Genomic DNA, 16,593 nt, shown 5'->3' with positions numbered 1-16,593 from the left:
GGTCTCACTGTTGGAGGTGTGCAGGAAGGGATCGGCTCTGACTCCCGCAGACATCGCCACGCATGACGAAGCTACTTCCCATCCACTGCCACGCCCGCACACCCTCCACATACAGGGCAGCTGAGGGTCCGGTTGCCATGGAGAGCTGGAGCGCGTGAGCCCAGCCGCCCCTCCCGGCCCCCGCCCCAGCTCAGTCAACTCCCGCTCTGATTGGCCACCGCTATCTCATTATGCAAATCACTTGCGTAGACTGGCCCGGCTAGCTGTCTGACGTCACTAAGCTCGGGGCGGGGGTCAGGGGGTAGCTGGGGCTCGGGGCTGGGTTTAGCTCGCTAGGGCGGGAGCCCAGAGAGCTCTGAGGGAGACTCCAGCCGGACTCAGGCGCCCCGCCCTCGACCACGCCCCTTTCCAGCCCGCCCCGCCCCTCGCTCTCGGCCGGGCCCCGCCCCCTGAGTAGCCCCCCGCCCTCGCAGCCGGGCCCCGCCCCCTCCCCCAGGCCCTCGCCAGCAGTCCGGGGAAGGGACGGCGGGACAAGCGGGACGCGCGGGAGGGCAGACGGGGCGGGGATATGGCCGCGGCTCCCGGAGGGTCTGCGCCGCCCTCCGGCCCCGGCCCGCGCCTGGCTTTCAGCACCGCGGACAGCGGCATCGGCATGAGCGGGCTGAACCCTGGTCCCGCGGTGCCCATGAAGGACCACGACGCCATCAAGCTCTTCGTGGGGCAGATTCCGCGGGGCTTGGACGAGCAGGACCTCAAGCCGCTGTTCGAGGAGTTCGGCCACATCTACGAGCTGACCGTGCTGAAGGACCGGCTCACCGGCCTCCACAAAGGTGCGCGGGGTCAGCCCAGCCCAGCCCAACCCAGCCCCAATCCAATTAGAGCGCAGCCCAACCCAACCCCGGCCCCAAACGCAGGCCCAACCCCAGCCCTACCTTAGAGCCAGCCCAGTTCAGTACCTGCCCCACCTCAGCTCTGACCCCTCCCCAGGTCACAGAGCCCCAGACCCAGAATTTTCTCTTTGACATGCGCTTTCTGAGCATCACTCCGATTTCCTAACAGGTACTTCACTCTAATCTCCAAATCCCTTGTTACTTCTCACATCCCAACCATCCCCACCTCTCAGCTGGACCTCTCCACCATCCCTCCCTTCAGACACCCCAAACCCTGAAATTTGGAAACTTATTCTACCTTCCAGCTCTGGAATATACGATCTCCTGACCCCTGGACCCACGTATTTCCAGACCCCTCTGGGGCCACCCTACTCAGGCCTAACCACTCACACACATCTTGGACTTGCACCCCTCCTTCTGGCCTCCAACCCTAGTGAACCCCCAAAGCCTCCATTTAACTCTTGTGTCTAAAAGCTTTAAACACCCCACACCCCTATTCTCTTCTTCAGAATTCAAATCTGTCTCATTTGCACAGTCCCCTCACCTCCCAGGAGACTCTCAGAGACAAATGCTCTCTCACAGGTTATGTGACAATAACCCTGTTGTCTCATACATTTTTCCAGAACCCAACACTCTTTACTTCTGATTTGAATCCATAATCCCAACCTCAGGTGGGAGCAGCCACCTTCCTGTGTCCCCTTCATCTTAGGCTTTCCCTTATGTGAATGCACTTTTTCACGTCTCTTCCCACTCCTATGGCTCTCTGCTCCCTCTCAGTCCTCCTGATGGCCTCCTGTTTTCCTTTCTTTGCTGGTTGATTTCAGACCAGAGCACTCTCAGGGTGGGGTTAGTTTAATGAGGAAGATGGAGATGGGGACCCTTCTCACTGACCTTCCTAGGAAGACAGAGGCACCATGGTCCTCTCCAGCCACACCCCTTTCTTCCTGTAGAGAAGGGAGGAGACTTGTTTACATGCAGAAAAGTCTGTCCAGGCTGCACTGGAGTAACAGAGCCAGAATCATATAATAATAATTTGAGGAGAAACGTCCTTATTTCCCCACTGGGAAATAATGTGGCTTCAGATTTTGGGTGGGGGAAGGGTCACCAACTAGCCTCCATGGTCTTCTAAGAGAAAAGTGACAGGACTTGCAGGGCAGGTCCATCTCGAAGGCTTGTGAGCTAGCATCAGACAGCTACCTCCTTCCAATTGGAGACTCCAGAGCATTCCTTGGCGTGCTAAGGTAGGAGGCTTTGAGAAAATGTCCATGAAAGACCTAGGCCAGTTGAGTAGGGGTACATCTTCCACCCATTGGGGTGAGGTTATGGTAAAGTTCCACAAGGACAAGTTCATATCATCCAGACACCTTACAAGGCAACCCAGCTGCCTGTCTATATTCCTGCCCATCCATTTATGGCACCTTTTTCTAGACATTGAATTCAGCGGGTAAGCATAAAACTAATCTTTGTAGGTGATCTGTAGAATAAAGTGTGTGGAATAACAGCAATTCTCACTTTAAACACGTGAGTGCTCAGAGTCTCCAAACTGCTCCCTCGTTCTCTGTTTCTGCTCATTAAGCTCTCATTCCTCCTGTCCCTCCCTATACTCCTCTGTCCCTTAAGCCATGCTTCTCTGTATTTCCACACTTCCATTCTTCCACCTTCTAACCCGAGCAATCTATGTGGGTTCTTTGTGGTGGTACCCTGACTCCTAAGCCTTTCATAAAGCCTCTTCCAGTCTAAGGTCAGATGTTATGGCTCTGGGGCAGAATGGATAAGTGTGAGACAGGGTTATGTGATTTGGTCCCTAAACAACCTACACCTCTCCAAGGAAAGCGTGGCCTTGTGAGATCTAGAGGCAGCTTGGAGGGTCTCCAAGTCAACAACTCTCTCTCCCCAGCAACCATGGTGTCTAAATACTACAGAGATTCATTTTCGTTTTCATGGCTGAGTATTGAGGGAACAGCCACCAAGCTTTGAAAACAACCATAGCCTGGTAATTCAAGATCCCAAACCCTGACCTGTTACTGACAAAATCTCGGGCTTCAGTTACCCTGAATACTGATATGAAACGCCTTATCTAAGAGTTCTCGATAAACAGTAGGCAATCCATCCATTGTAAGGAGGCAGCTCCATGGAAGATGTCACTAAAAAAAAACGCGAAATAAAACATTTCTCATTTGCTTTTCTGGTTAGCTATCTGAGCAGAAAACATCACCAGCTCCTAATGGCTTCTCACATGCATGTGCCCTTCCTTCAGCCCCTCTCCTTCCTCTACTCAAAGGTTCATTTTGAAAATACAGATCTTATCATGTCACAACCCCAGTGAAAATTCTTTAGTGCCCCTCCATTGTTCTTAGGGAAAAGCACACATTTATTGAGGTCTCTAAGGCTTTATGTAACTCAATCCCTGCATCCCTCCCTAGCCTCTCTGCTTGAATTCCCAAGGCTTTGCCATACTGGTTTTCTCTCCATTTCTCCAACATATATTTTCACTCAGTTTTTACTCTTTCTACCTGAAATAACCACACCCCTCTTCTCAGCTGGTTCTAAAAGACTCACTATTCTTGTTCTTGAAAACTGAGTGTCTTCTGTTTTTATCATCATTATTGTTTGCTGGGGTTTGAACCTGAGGTCTTATGTATGCTAGGCAAGAAGTCTACCACTGAGTTACATCCCCACCCTCAGTGTCTTCTTGTAGATAGTCCTCAACCCTTGGAGACAGACTCAGGTGCTCCTCATGACACCCAATCTCCAAGAACTCCTCTCCATCTCTAACCTATCATAATGCCCAACCAAATAAGTAAGTATTGGATATGAATATTGGAAAGAAAGATACCTACTTCGGTGTTTTCTAGAAGACTGCAGATTCTGAAGCTGAACACAGTGGGATAGTAGGCCCTACTCTTTAGCTCAACCTAGACTCATTATCTTCCCCAATAACTAGACTTCTTTTAGAGGAGTCCAAACTGGGTCACAACCATTTATGGGCCATCTTGACAGACTGAGGTCCTTGGATAGGATGAGGGAGTTTCTGGAATCTCCTCCTTACAGAAAGCTCTCAACCTGGCTTCTCCTACTTACAGGAAGCCTCAACAAGGCTCAAATCAAATTCATTTCCAAATTTTAAACTTCAGGAGGGAAGTGTTGGGAAGTAGTTAGCCTTCAACCCTTCATGTCCCTCTTCTTTTTTCTGCCACTTATAACTAGATTGGAAAGGAATTGAGACCAACCCTTGGAGACTATGGGTCTATGTCTAAAATAGATAGGCGTTGTGGGGGTGGGGTACTCCATTGAAGAAGGCAAAGCTGCTTAGGGAGGTTTAACCGTGATAGGACTTATATGGATGGATTGGGGAGGGAAGCTGTGGGATTGAATGAGCACAAGACTGGATGTATGGGTACAGATATTTCTTGGACAGAAGGCCAGGAGAAAATGAGAGGAAGCCAGAACTTGGGACATAGGTCCCCAAGCACGTGAAGACTCCCATCACAGAACACTTCACAGGGCAGTATTCATGCTTACAGAGTAGTGACCCTAGGTTTGTTGATTTATTTGGATCTTACCAAGAAGAATGTTGAAGGGTTTCAGAAAACTCCCTGAGCCTGGCTCTTCCTCCCCAGGCTGTGCCTTCCTCACCTACTGCGCACGGGACTCTGCTCTCAAGGCTCAGAGTGCACTGCACGAGCAGAAGACCCTGCCAGGGGTAAGTCAACCAAGGTTGAGGGTGGGATGGGTGGGAATCACCTCAAGCTTGGGACAATGCTCCGCGTGCATGCCAAAGCAGCATAAAGGGTTAAGCTGGCACCAGCAGCTAGAAGCAGGGTCATCTACCCAGGAAAGAGATTATGTGTTCCTTGAACAAGTCAAGCCCCGTGTCACACTCAGTCTTCTGGCTCAAAGAAATGGGCTCAAGACACTTGAGCCAAGTGTTCCAACCTATGTTTTCACAAGAGACTTCAGTGATGTGAGTTAAGCTAGGATTTTTCCACTTTGGCTAAAATCATGGTTTCAGGGGTTACTTATCACTGCTGTGAGCATGTGTGTAGTAACGGAGGGGAGAGACTCTGCTGAGTCAGTATCCTGTCTTCTCCAATCCTGTGGTCCTGGATGGTGCTTTCCTGTGGTTTTCTTCCTGTAATACATTTGGAGTACCTTGTCTCACCAAAATCATCTTCTCTCCATATTACAAAACATGGCTAATGTTAAAACAGTTTTTTGGTTTGGTTATATAGTCACCCAGGATTATATGATCTGGTCTCAACTAATAGATGGTCACAGGTAAAAGAAAATCAGAACCAACCATCCATGAGTAGTGACAGTTAGGATCTAACATGGGTTGTCAAGAGGAAAACATACTTCCCAGCCTCATTTTCTCCTATCTGAGTGTTGTGTCTAGAAAAAGAGCAATATTCAAATGTCACGAGTAGGAAAAGTCTGGGACAATGTCCATTTTAGACTTAAGGAGATTATTGGCTTTTAGAAAGAGACCAGGATAGAATAAAGGCACAAAGACACACAGAAATATTATGAGATATGTTCAAAGGAATTGCATATATATATTTACATATATATGGTGAAATAAAGGATTTAATGGGCTTTTAATATGAACACATCATAATGTGATAACTAGGAATACTTGGTTTCCTATTTTTCAGACTTAGATTTAATCTCACCGTTGTCTCTGTCTCCTTCCACTCATACTTCAGTTTTTGCCCCTGTGGGGAGTAGGCTGCACTAACAATGTAACTCCTTGGCTGGAGTAAGAAAGTCCCGGTAAATATGACTTTTGCCTTAAGATCCTGACAAAGGTCTTGATTTTCTGTACATGGTCCCAGATGTCAAGAGCAAGATCAATGAGAATAAGAAACAGGTGCCCATTTCAGCTTTGCTCTATGAATTGGAACTTTCTAGGCACTCAACAATTCTGTGACCCTGGGCAAGTTTAAAGCCCGGGTTTTTCTGGGCACACCTTTAATCCCAGCTCTTCAGAGGCAGAGGCAGGCAGAGTTCCTTGAGTTTGAGATCAACCTGATCTATATAGTGTGTTTCAGGACAACCAGGGCTACATAGTGAGACTCTGTTTCAAAAATACGATAAAACCTGAGTTTCTTCATCTATCAGATGGGATGTGTGGGCAGTGGGCTAAGTCATGAGAAGTACAGAGCACAGCGGAAAGCAAGCCTGCGGCATGGCTTAGCCGGTGCTAGTACTAGCAGGAACCGAAACAGCAACAGTAGTAGGAGCAGTCGTAGAAAGCATCATTCATCTAACCATGGGGGCAAACCATTCCTGCTGCTAGCACAGGCATCGAGACAAGCTGGAACACCCATGCAGGAAACAGTGCGGTAAAAATTCAGAGCTGGAAGAAACAGGTGGGTGTGAAGCGGATGGGCCCAATGTGGGGGGGGCAGGGGGAGAGGACTCAAGAGAGTCTGGGCCAGGCTGAGGGCAGGATCCCACCGAGGGCTGCAGTTGAAGGGGAAACAAGTGGGGGATTTGGACTTTACCTGGAAAGCCCTGAGAAAATTAAGATGAGCTTGGGAGAAAAAGCTTCTGCAGAAGAGATGAACTGTACCGGTCGGGTTTTATAAGAATGGGTGTTCCCGAGAGAACTGGAAGGATTCTAAGGGAGAAAAGCAGCATAGTAGTAAGCAGCCGTTATCAGCACCAATATTCATGGCTTTTTACGTGTTCCAAGTCATTTAATACAAAGAAGGTATCGTTGCTGGGTCCTGCCCCGTGCGTGTCCCCCCTCCCGCCCCCTATCTCACCCACGAGGAAACTGAGTCTCATAGTGAGCTGCCCAAGTTCATGTTTGAGACGTTCTGGTCATCAAGCCCAGTCAGTCTAGTCTTTTAATTGCCCCACTATTACGTGAGCTAACTTGGTAGCAGAAGGGGCTTAGCTTACGGCTTAGCTTCTGGAGAGTGCGGCGGTTGAGGACTTGTGCCTCCTCCCACCCTTCTATCTGCACACCTTCCGTGTGGCCTGCTTCCCTCTGCTACTGCCAGGATTGGCTTTATTCGCCCTTCTCAGCTTAACGAAGTGAAAATTAATATTTAATTATCCTCTTAAATGAAAATCAATGGCACTGTTGGCTAGCCCCGGCAACAGCCAGGCCATCAATCTTTCCTCTGAGCCTGCCAGGGGCAGCAGCAACTTTCACCAGAGAGGACCCGGCCTTCTGTAGGCACTGGGTCCTGGGCGTAGCCGCCACCTGCTGGAGGATCAGGGTTAAGACTTCTGTCTGCGTTTTTGCTGGACTCTGGCAGGACAGTAAAGGGAAGGAAGCCTGTAAAGAAAGCCTGAATCTTCACGGGAAATAGCAGTTTGTTCTGGAGTGAGACCCCCCTCAGATCCTCTCCTTTCACCCACTGCCAGTCTCTACCACCTATTGAAGCTTAGCTCCCTACTCAGAACTTCCCTCAAACTGCAACCTTCTGCCATCGCTCCCAATTGCTGAAGCCTCTTCCTGACGAAGCTACTGCTCTTTCTTGGATCTGCACCCTAGTTCTAGAATCAACCTGAAGAGAATGAGGCCAATTTTGACCCCACTTTTGGGATTAGAAGGGTTCCCCTTATTGGTCTATCTCCCTATCCATGACCACCCTTCTTTGGGGGAACCTACCCCTTTAGACACTGTGAAGGAGACAGATACAACCAAGTTGAGGAATGTATTTGCTTGCACAAATGTGTCCTGTGCAAAACAGCTTGGGAGGAGAGAGAAAATAGAATTTAAATTCTATTACATTCCGTAGACCAAGTCAGGCCCTCAAGAAGCTCCAGCTCAGAAGTAATCCTTTGCACTCCGTTGGAGTTAGTCCTGGACATGTACAAGAGGCCTCAGGAGTAGGGGAAAGGAGGGTGCTACCAGATGCTTTCTTCACATCTGAGGGTCTGGAAACCTAAACACCAAAGACCACTCCTGAAATTCTGAGGCTAATATGAGAACTGACGGGTAGATGCCTCCCAGCAAAGATGGCGGTGGCTGTGAGTGGATGGGGGTGCTGTGCATGCTGGGTAGGGGAGACGGGACACAGGAGTTTGCCAGTCAGTCGTGGGTAGCTTTAAGAAGAGTTAGGGATGAAGCTTTGAAGATTGCTCTGGCTACAGCCCCGAAGACTGAACTGAAAAGGGAGCAATAGGGGAAGCAAGGTGGCCCTGCAGGACAATGTTGCTTCTGAGTAGGTCAGTGGTGGAGTGTGCTGCTCTGGAGCTGGGGTGGTGCAAGGATGGAGAGGAAAAGGTGGGCTTATAGTGCGCAGGTGGACCCTAGAGCTCATGGGATTGATAGGGGCTTATGGTGCGCAGGTGGATCCTAGAGCTCGTGGGATTGATAGTGAGCTGGGTTAGAAGTGTGATAAACTGAACACTGGTGGCTCACACCTAAATTCCAGCACTCGGGAGGCAGAGGCAGGTGGATCTCTAAGTTTGAGACCAGCTTGATATACAGAGCGTGTTTCAGGACAGCTAGGGTTGTTACACAAAGAAACCCTGTCATGAAAAACAAAAAACAAATGAAACAAAATGAAAAAAAAGGAAATGAAAAGAAGTGTGGTAGAACCAAGTCCTGAAAATGATGGTGTTGATGTTTGCCATACTCTCCTTTGATCCTCGTGACCTCTCCTAGACTCACCAACAGTTCTTCTCAGGGGAATACTTATAAAAATCCCTTCCTGTAGGAAGGGCACGCTGAGTGAGGGATAGAAGTCAGAACATGATAATGAAGAGCCCAAACACAGGACTTCTATCTGAGAAGTGGGATACACCTTGCTCCCCTTCTGCTTACTGGGTCAAGAGAACAGGGTAACTTTCCTCATCCCACTTTCTGGAGTGGGTTGTTCTCTTCTCCCCGATATTCTCCACCTTCAGGGTCCTGACACAGACACTGGCCTGGGAAACTCTTTGGGAGAACAAGCAAGTGAAGGCTCACCTGCAATCTCAGGACAAGTTTGTGGTTAAGAAGTCAATGCCCTCATTTCCAAGGTGCACCCCAGATCCTTCCCCTGCTTATGGCAGGACTAAGACAGGGCAAGGTTGCCCAGTGGCTCTCATGAGCAGCGTTCTCCTCCAGCCATGGGTAGCATGCTAAACCTCAGGTGTTCCCCATAATCCCTGCCTGTGGGGTTGAGGCGCAGAGTCTGGGAAGCAATACTCTGCCAGTTCCTGAGCTGTAAACCTGAGAGTCAAGCCACGTGCCCTCCTTTCCCTCGGCCTCACCCTCAACAGAACTATGGTCTAGTTCATTTGTCCCTAACATCTTTTGGTCTGTCCATTTCCTTCCCCAATGGTCCTGGTCACTCTCACCTCCCACCTGCATCACCGACCTTCCCGCCTCTTCTCACTCCCTTTACCACCCTCTCTCTGCACACGACAACTCATGAGATGCTTTCTAAGACTAAACAGACCAGATCATCACCTGTCCTCCTCTTAAGGTTCCTCCCTGGTCTGGGTCCTTTCAGCATTTGATATATCCGTGTCAAATTCCTTGACATCCTTTTTACAGCCTACCTCTTGATTTCACCCCATTTCACCAAAACAAAATAAAAACAAAAGCAAAAATTTAAAAAGCTGAAAAGACACATAGGCACACAAAAAGACAAAACCTGTCCTATCTAGTATACCTACTAAGATCCGGCTCTTGTTATTTCCACCATGACCCCCCCCCCCCCCCCGCTTTATGAGTGAGGACACTGAGGCTCATAGACTGTAAGACGTTGTCAGTGATGTAACCAGGATTGAAGTTCCAGTTTGTCTTCAGGAGTTGGAGCCCTTCCCCTTTCAGGTTGATACTCCATCTCTACTCTCGCAGCCTAGAATGCTCACCTGTTTGCCCTGCCTCTCCCATTATCTCTATCCATTCTGACCAACAAGGCCAAGGTCCAACACTGTTCCTTCATGGACTGTTCCTTGTGTCAGCCTCTCCAGTTACAGCCAGCCTCACTAATAGCTCTTCACCTTGCATTGTCTCCAAGGCCCTGGTACCTCTGTGTTTCATTATTTGTGTTCATGGCTTAAAATTGGAACTGAGGGGCTGGAGAAATGGCTCAGAGGTTAAGAGCACTGGTTGCTCTTCCAGAGGTCCTGAGTTCAATTCCTCATGGTGGTTCACAACCATCTATAATGAGATTTGGTGTCCTCTTCTGTCCTGCAGGCGTACACGCAGGCAGAACACAGTATACATAATAAGTAAATAAATCTTTAAGATTTATTTAACAAATAGATAAATAAATAAATCTTTAAGAATGGAACTGTGGGCTGGAGATATGGTTCAGTCAGTTAAGTGCTTACTGTGCATGCATGGGGACCTGAGCTTGCTCCCTCAGAACCCACATACAAAGCCACTGGCAACGATCATTCCTGTAATCCCATGATTGCAGGAAGTCCCCAGGTTTGCTGGTCAGCCTGTTTAACTGAATTACAAAACTCCAGGTTCAGTAAGAGACCCTGCCCGAAAAAAATAAGACAGAGGGAATTCTTGATTAAGAGCACTAGATGTTCTTCCCAGACTCAATTCCCAGCACCAACATGGAAATTTGCAAATATCTGTAACTACAGTTCCAGGGGATCTGAGATGCCATCTTCTAGTCTCTGTGTGCACCACTGCACACACGTGATGCAATATATATGTATATATATAGACAAAACACCCACACACATAAAATAAAAATAAATAAGTCTTTTTATAGAATGAGGAAGAGACCTGATACTAACTCTGACCTTCACACACGGACAAACATGCACAGTGGACTTGAGCTGGGGATGATGGTACATATCATTCAGCAGTCTGGAGGTTGAGGCAGGAGGATCATGAGTTTGTGGCTAGCTTAAGCTATTAGCAAACTCCAGGACAGCCTGAGATACATAGTGAAACAAAATACAAAACCAAATAAAAACCAAGGAGTTGAGCAGTAGTATACAAATCCCAGGAGCTTCACCGTCAGGCAGACGTGGAGTGAATCTCAGAGGACCCACAGTGTGGTCCTAGACAAATAAACTTCTCTCCCTGAGCCTCAGCTTTCTCATCCATAATATGGGGACACTGGACCTCCTGGAGTGATTAGAAAGATTTGGAGACAACTGGTATAAATAGTCCCAGGAGAAGGCGTGGCATCTGGTGGGCGCTCAGAAAATGGGGGTCTTCTCTGTGAGCTCTGAGGGCAGTCTCCATGTAAGCATCACCGGGGCTCATCAGAGAGTTCTACAAGTGTTGGCAGAATGTGTAGACCTTGAGCCCCTGAGGACTGGACCCTGGCAGGCCCATGCAGGAATTCATATATACCACCCCGTTTCCACTCTCTATCAAAAGGTCAGGTGGTTGGGAGGAGGGAAAGGAGTATCCCTTGAGCACCAATGAGCACCATCTCCCAGGAAACCCAGCCAGGAGCTACCATGGAAACCGCTGCTGTCACATGCACTCGTCACTCTGGGCTCCAGAGAAAAATTCTCAGGATCTATTTAAGAACTAATAAAATAATGATGGTCTTGCTCACTCTCACTGACTCCCCAGCTAAGGCTTCTGCCCCTCTCCTTTCTACCAGACTCTCCTCGCTCCCTCAAACCTGCTTTCTGCCCCCCATCCCCTCCTTTCCTTCCCATTCCCACCAGTAATTCTCTTTCTTTGCCCTTTTCTAGGTCTGTCTCTTACTTTCTCCCATGATTTCTGTCTTGCTATGTTTCTTCATCACTCCCCATGTCTCTGCTCTCCATAGCTCTGTCTCTTGGTTTCTCCTCCACACTCACAGGTGGCCATGCCTAGGGACTGGTCCTGTCCTCCTGGTCCCTGGTCCAGGCCAGTCCAGACCTGTCCAGCTCGCCCTGATCTGCTTGGATTGATCTGTCATCCCCTCTAGACTACAACCTGAGTCCTGTCGGTGTCTCGGCCCCCACCCACAGCCTGGTACACTGCAGGTGCTCCACTACCAGAGGGTGGGTGTGTCAGAGCCTTGGGTGGGAGGGAGGATTACAATGGTTCAGGCTTGGCCTGTTTTCCTCTCCTTTTTTTTTAAAATGAGTCTTCCTCACCCCTCCCACCCCAAAATTTGATCCAAAGAAATTGCTCAGCTGTGACTGCCAGGGTGTTACCATGGTTACTGGGTAGCACTTGTGGCTATGGTAACAGGAAGCTGCCTGTTGTCTCGGCAACGAGCACATTGGAAGGGATGGAGTGGCCCCTGATTGGTGCAGAAGCAGTACGTTTCCTGAGGGGAGGGGGTCAGATCATCACCTTCTCAGGCCAGATGGGCATCAGTTACCCCTTCCTCCAGGAACAGGAAGGCCGCTGTTCCTTCCTCCCGGCACTCAGCTGTCTGCCCCCAACATCAATCCCTTACATCCCACGCACCCAGCTCTTGGCAGTTTACCAAGACCTTCTGCACCCCCATTACCTCATGTGATCCCCACAACACCTATGAGAGGAAGGTGAGATGGGGATTCAATCATGAATTCACTTAGGGTGGTTGGGGGATGGGAAGGTGGGGGTATCTATTGAATCACCTAGGAGCTCTTTCAGGTTCTACAGTCCCCCATTTTAAGAATCTAATATGGTTCCCAGGTGATTTTTAACCATGTCTGATCAGGGAACCCTTGGATTAAAAGGTGAAGCTGGATGGAGGAGGGAACGGGTTGGAGGGAAAAGTTAAGCTGCTTTCTAGGTTTACAACCTGAGTGATGGAGGATGGAGTTTGGGTGGAAAGATTAGCTCGGGTTCTGGTGTGTTGAGTGGGAAGTGCCAGTGGGCCTTTCTCGCCAGGATGCCCAGCGAAGAGCTGGAAATATGGGTCTGACGCTCAGGAGAGAATGTGGGCTGCAGACGCAGAGGTCTGAGTCACCCCTCTGTGGATAGCTATTGGGGCTGTGTGTGGGTGAAGCGATCCAAGAAGAACTGGAAGAGAGACGAGCAGGAAGAAAATGGTGCCTAGAGAAACCTAGCGCTGTAGGGAAAGGGGTGCCTGGGGGGACGGAGGGGTGAGTGCAGAGACTATTATGACACAGACAGTTGGGAATGTTTCCTTGATTTGAGAGACAGTGGCTTACTTAAAATCATACAACCCAGAAATGGCAGCGTTAGGGGTATATAGCACTACGTCTGATCCCCAGACTGTTTAATCTAAATAACACACAGATATATTCTCAGCTGTAGACATAAACCACAAATGTGCTATAGCAATTACACCCTCCCACCTAATTCCTCTCACTCAAAGCATTTATGCAAGTCCAGGAGCCTGAGACGCAGGCACCACATGGACCCTGAGTCCAAGACAGAAGAATTTCTTTGGTCACTGCTTCCACCCTGTTTGCCACTGAGCTTCCTGCCATCCACTCCTTCAGGTTCCAGCACTTTCTAAACATCCGGGTTTAAGGAAGCAATCTTGGAGAGAATCTATAATCCCGGGGGGGGGGTGCAGAGTGCAAAAGGGGCTGGTACTCAGAGACTGGGGAGCTCAGTGGGAAGAAACAACCAAGCCTTGGGACCAGGCAGTCATGCTAAATGGGTGTGTTGGTCCCGTGTCTTTCAGATGAGTCGTCCGATCCAAGTGAAGCCGGCTGCCAGTGAGGGCCGAGGAGGTAACTTCCCTGTCTGACAAGCCTCAGAGTGGTACCTGAGTAGAGGGTGGGTGGGCCCACTCCTGGAGTAGGTCCTCTGTCAGGGCTTATAACTAGACCCAGCCCAGGTCAGTGCAGTCTGAAATTGTGAGTCTCAAGAAATAGCTCAGCCATCCCAACTTAGACTGAGAAGGGAGAGGTTCTAGAAAGCTCAGACCCAGATGTGGCAGAAAGGGCAGAAGCAGAGGAAGGGAGCTCTTGCTACCTTACTCCTGGAAAACGGCCATCACTACCTTGCTGAGTAGAATTTACAGGTGCATAGAAAGAGGCAAGCTGGGGTTGTTCTCCTTTTTCAGATCCCTCTGGGTCCACAGAAGGGACCACTCATTCCTTTCTCATCATGGCCTGATTAATCACCATAAAAGATGAGCTGGCCCAACAGGTATTGTGAGCATAGTAAGGACCTGTGTGCTGAGGCTCCCGGAAGTCTTTAGACATCCTTGTCTGCACTATCTCCTGGTAGAAAGACCCCTGTTTCTTAAGAGTGATGAGGAGGCCTCATAGCTGTGGTCTGGCCGGCTTTGCTGCTACAAAGGCAGAGCTGGACTTCTTGAATCAGTGCTTGCTGTCTTTCTTGCCCTTGGGTCTTAGATTATCCCAGGGTGTGTGACTACAGCCCTCCTTGGTATCTGCTAACTCTCCCACTCTGATAAGATAGACTTTCCCTGTCTGTCTCACCCAAGAGCAGCCATTGCTTTGTTGTGTGATTGTCTAAGATTTAGGAGAGAACAGATCAGCTGATAGAGATGTGTGTTAACAGCTCACAAAGTCCTTCACACCCTCCCTTGATTTCCTGTCTACATTCACTGGGGGCTTTGGTAGCATCAGGGTTCTGTTTGGTTCCCAATAAATATTCCTTCCTCCCTTTAGATTCTCTGACATTTGTCTTTGATTCATAATCTCTGGTCAAGATATTATCAGCCCCACATTGCCTTGGAGAGATCTGTCTAGATTCCTTTTCTTTTTCCATGAATGTCCGTCTTTGTCATCTCACTCTTTCCAGACAAGCTTTTCAGATGTTCCAGCTGCATACAGAACATGCTCAAGAAACTCTTCTCATTGGGAAGTTCTGTTAGGGACTAAGGCCACTGTTGGCCATATTCTAAGCCTTACCCAGCTCACATACAGAAGACAGTCTCACAAGTCACCTGTGCGTACCTGAGTGAGCGGAGAAGAAATAGGATACGCTGTGTAGGTCACTCAACCATCCCATCACTACGTTCTAAGTTACTCCACCTTGGGGATACAGAAGTCTGAGAGACCTGGTCCCACAGAGCCCCCGGATTATGAGGGGACAGGTGGGAAAGCAAACAAGGGGTCACTATTCAGTGTGAATGGTATTTCTCCAGGGAAAGTCTAGGAGGGGACTGTGGACACAAATGAGGGGTAAATAGCCTACGCTAGGAGGTCACAGTGAGCTCCCAGAGGCAGTAGCATTTAAAATGGCTTCAAAAGGTGACAGAAAGTAGTCAGCTACAGAAAAGAGGAGAAAGGGAGACTATTCCTCAGGCAGAGGGAAGGGCATGTTCTGGGGGCGCCACATTCAGCAGGACATGGCACAACTTGGAATCTTGTTCAGGAATGTGCTGAGGTTCTCATGGTATATACGGTCTTCCACATCCCATCAGAGCTCAGCAGGTGGCTGTTCAGAGGGTGCCTCCATGCCAGTAACACCTGCCCTGGGCCCCGTGGCATCATCTCGGGTATTAACATCTTCTCCCTCCTCTTTTTGGACAAATATTGCAGGTGACACATCACGACAAATCCTATCCATGAGGCATGTCACCCGTCCACCTGGTCATGTTCAGAGTAGTTCAGGGGCAGGACAAGAAGTCTGCCTGAAAAGAGGGCTGCCTAATAGTCGAATTTATTACTTCAGGAGCTTTATGTTACACAGATTTTTCTTGACAAGCGATGGTTTTCAGGGACCATGCATTCCAAGCACATCCCTGAATAATCCTCGCAAATGAGCACGACCGGATCTCTCGGTGCCTCCGTGCTGCGTACTCAGGAGAGGAGTAAGTGTAGTAGCCTTGCAAAGCAGTCGGGCTGTTGTTGTTTATAAATATCTTATCTGCTGACTGATCTGTGTTCTATAACCTTGTGACTAATCAAAATGAGTTGCTTTTCTTCAGGGCCATCATTTCTAGATTAAAGAAATGACTTCGTGTGTGTGTGTCTATGGGCATACATATGGCCTGCAGAGGCCAGAAGTGGCATCAGATCCCTTGGAGCTAGAGCTGTAGGTGTTTGTGAGCTGCCCAGGGTGGGTGCTAGAACCTGCCTTCTGGGTCTCTGGTAAAGCAGGAAGCCCTTGTAACAGCTCAGTCATCTTTTCAGCCCACACACACCTCTGCTAGATTTGATATTTTTTTTGGTTTTTAGTTTGGTTTTGTTTTGTTTTGTTTTTGTTTTTGTTTTTGTTTTTTTAGACAGGGTTTTCTGTGTAACAGTTCTGGCTGTCCTGGAATTCAGTTTGTAGACCAGGCTGGCCTCAAACTCAGAGAGATCCACTTGCCTCTGCCTCCCGAGTGCTAGGATTTTGATATTGAATTTTAATGCTGTCTAATATGTGAGAAGCTCAGTCTTGTTGGTTTCTGATGTTTTTGAGACAGGGTCTCACTGTGTAGCTTCGGCTGTCTTTGAATGCAGAGAGCCACCTGCTTCTGCCTCCCAGGTGTTGGTATTAAAGGCATGCAACACCGTGCCTGGCTGAGGAGCGCAATTCTTTAAAGATGATTTTTAATATCTTGCCTTTGAAATGTAATAAACAACACCAACGTGGAACAGTTTGTCCCATTAAAGTGTTATTTCAGAGACCTCAAACATTCTATAAACTTGATTACACCTGTTGTTGTATTCTTAGCTGGTGAGGCAGCATGGTTTTATTACTGCTTGAGTTGAAGTCTTGAGTTTACAGCTGATTACTAATCGTTTTTGTGTCTGAGAGGACACTTGTGTCAATGAAACCTTAATTTAAAGGACATCAAGGCTGCTGATGCCTGTAATATCAGAATTTAGGAGGGTAAAGCAAGAGAATTGCCATGGGTTTGAGGCTACCATGGGCTACATAGTAAGATTCAGGTCAGCTTGGATT

General features: G+C 48.6%; 1 protein-coding gene across 5 annotated transcripts in view; it reads left to right on the top strand.

Annotated features, from left to right (window-relative positions):
• The first annotated feature begins 481 nt into the window (after positions 1 to 481).
• Celf6 (CUGBP Elav-like family member 6) overlaps positions 482 to 16,593 on the top strand; it is a 30,697-nt gene continuing 14,585 nt past the window's right edge. Inside the window, exons 1-3 of one of the 5 annotated variants that reach the window (XM_075965670.1) lie at positions 482 to 830; positions 4,511 to 4,593; positions 13,409 to 13,457. In XM_075965670.1, coding sequence (XP_075821785.1) covers positions 569 to 830; positions 4,511 to 4,593; positions 13,409 to 13,457 — 394 coding nt within the window. In that variant the 5' untranslated portion in view covers positions 482 to 568. Of the gene's footprint in view, positions 831 to 4,510; positions 4,594 to 12,121; positions 12,312 to 13,408; positions 13,458 to 16,593 lie in introns of those variants that run through there. The other 4 variants (XM_075965673.1, XM_075965672.1, XM_075965671.1 and 1 more) reach the window with 4 other exon arrangements.

This window comes from Microtus pennsylvanicus, chromosome 3, assembly GCF_037038515.1.
Source record: "Microtus pennsylvanicus isolate mMicPen1 chromosome 3, mMicPen1.hap1, whole genome shotgun sequence".
Classification (NCBI taxonomy): Eukaryota; Metazoa; Chordata; class Mammalia; order Rodentia; family Cricetidae; genus Microtus; species Microtus pennsylvanicus.
Note: the sequence above shows the minus strand (reverse complement) of the source record. Positions and strands in the feature narration are given on the sequence as shown.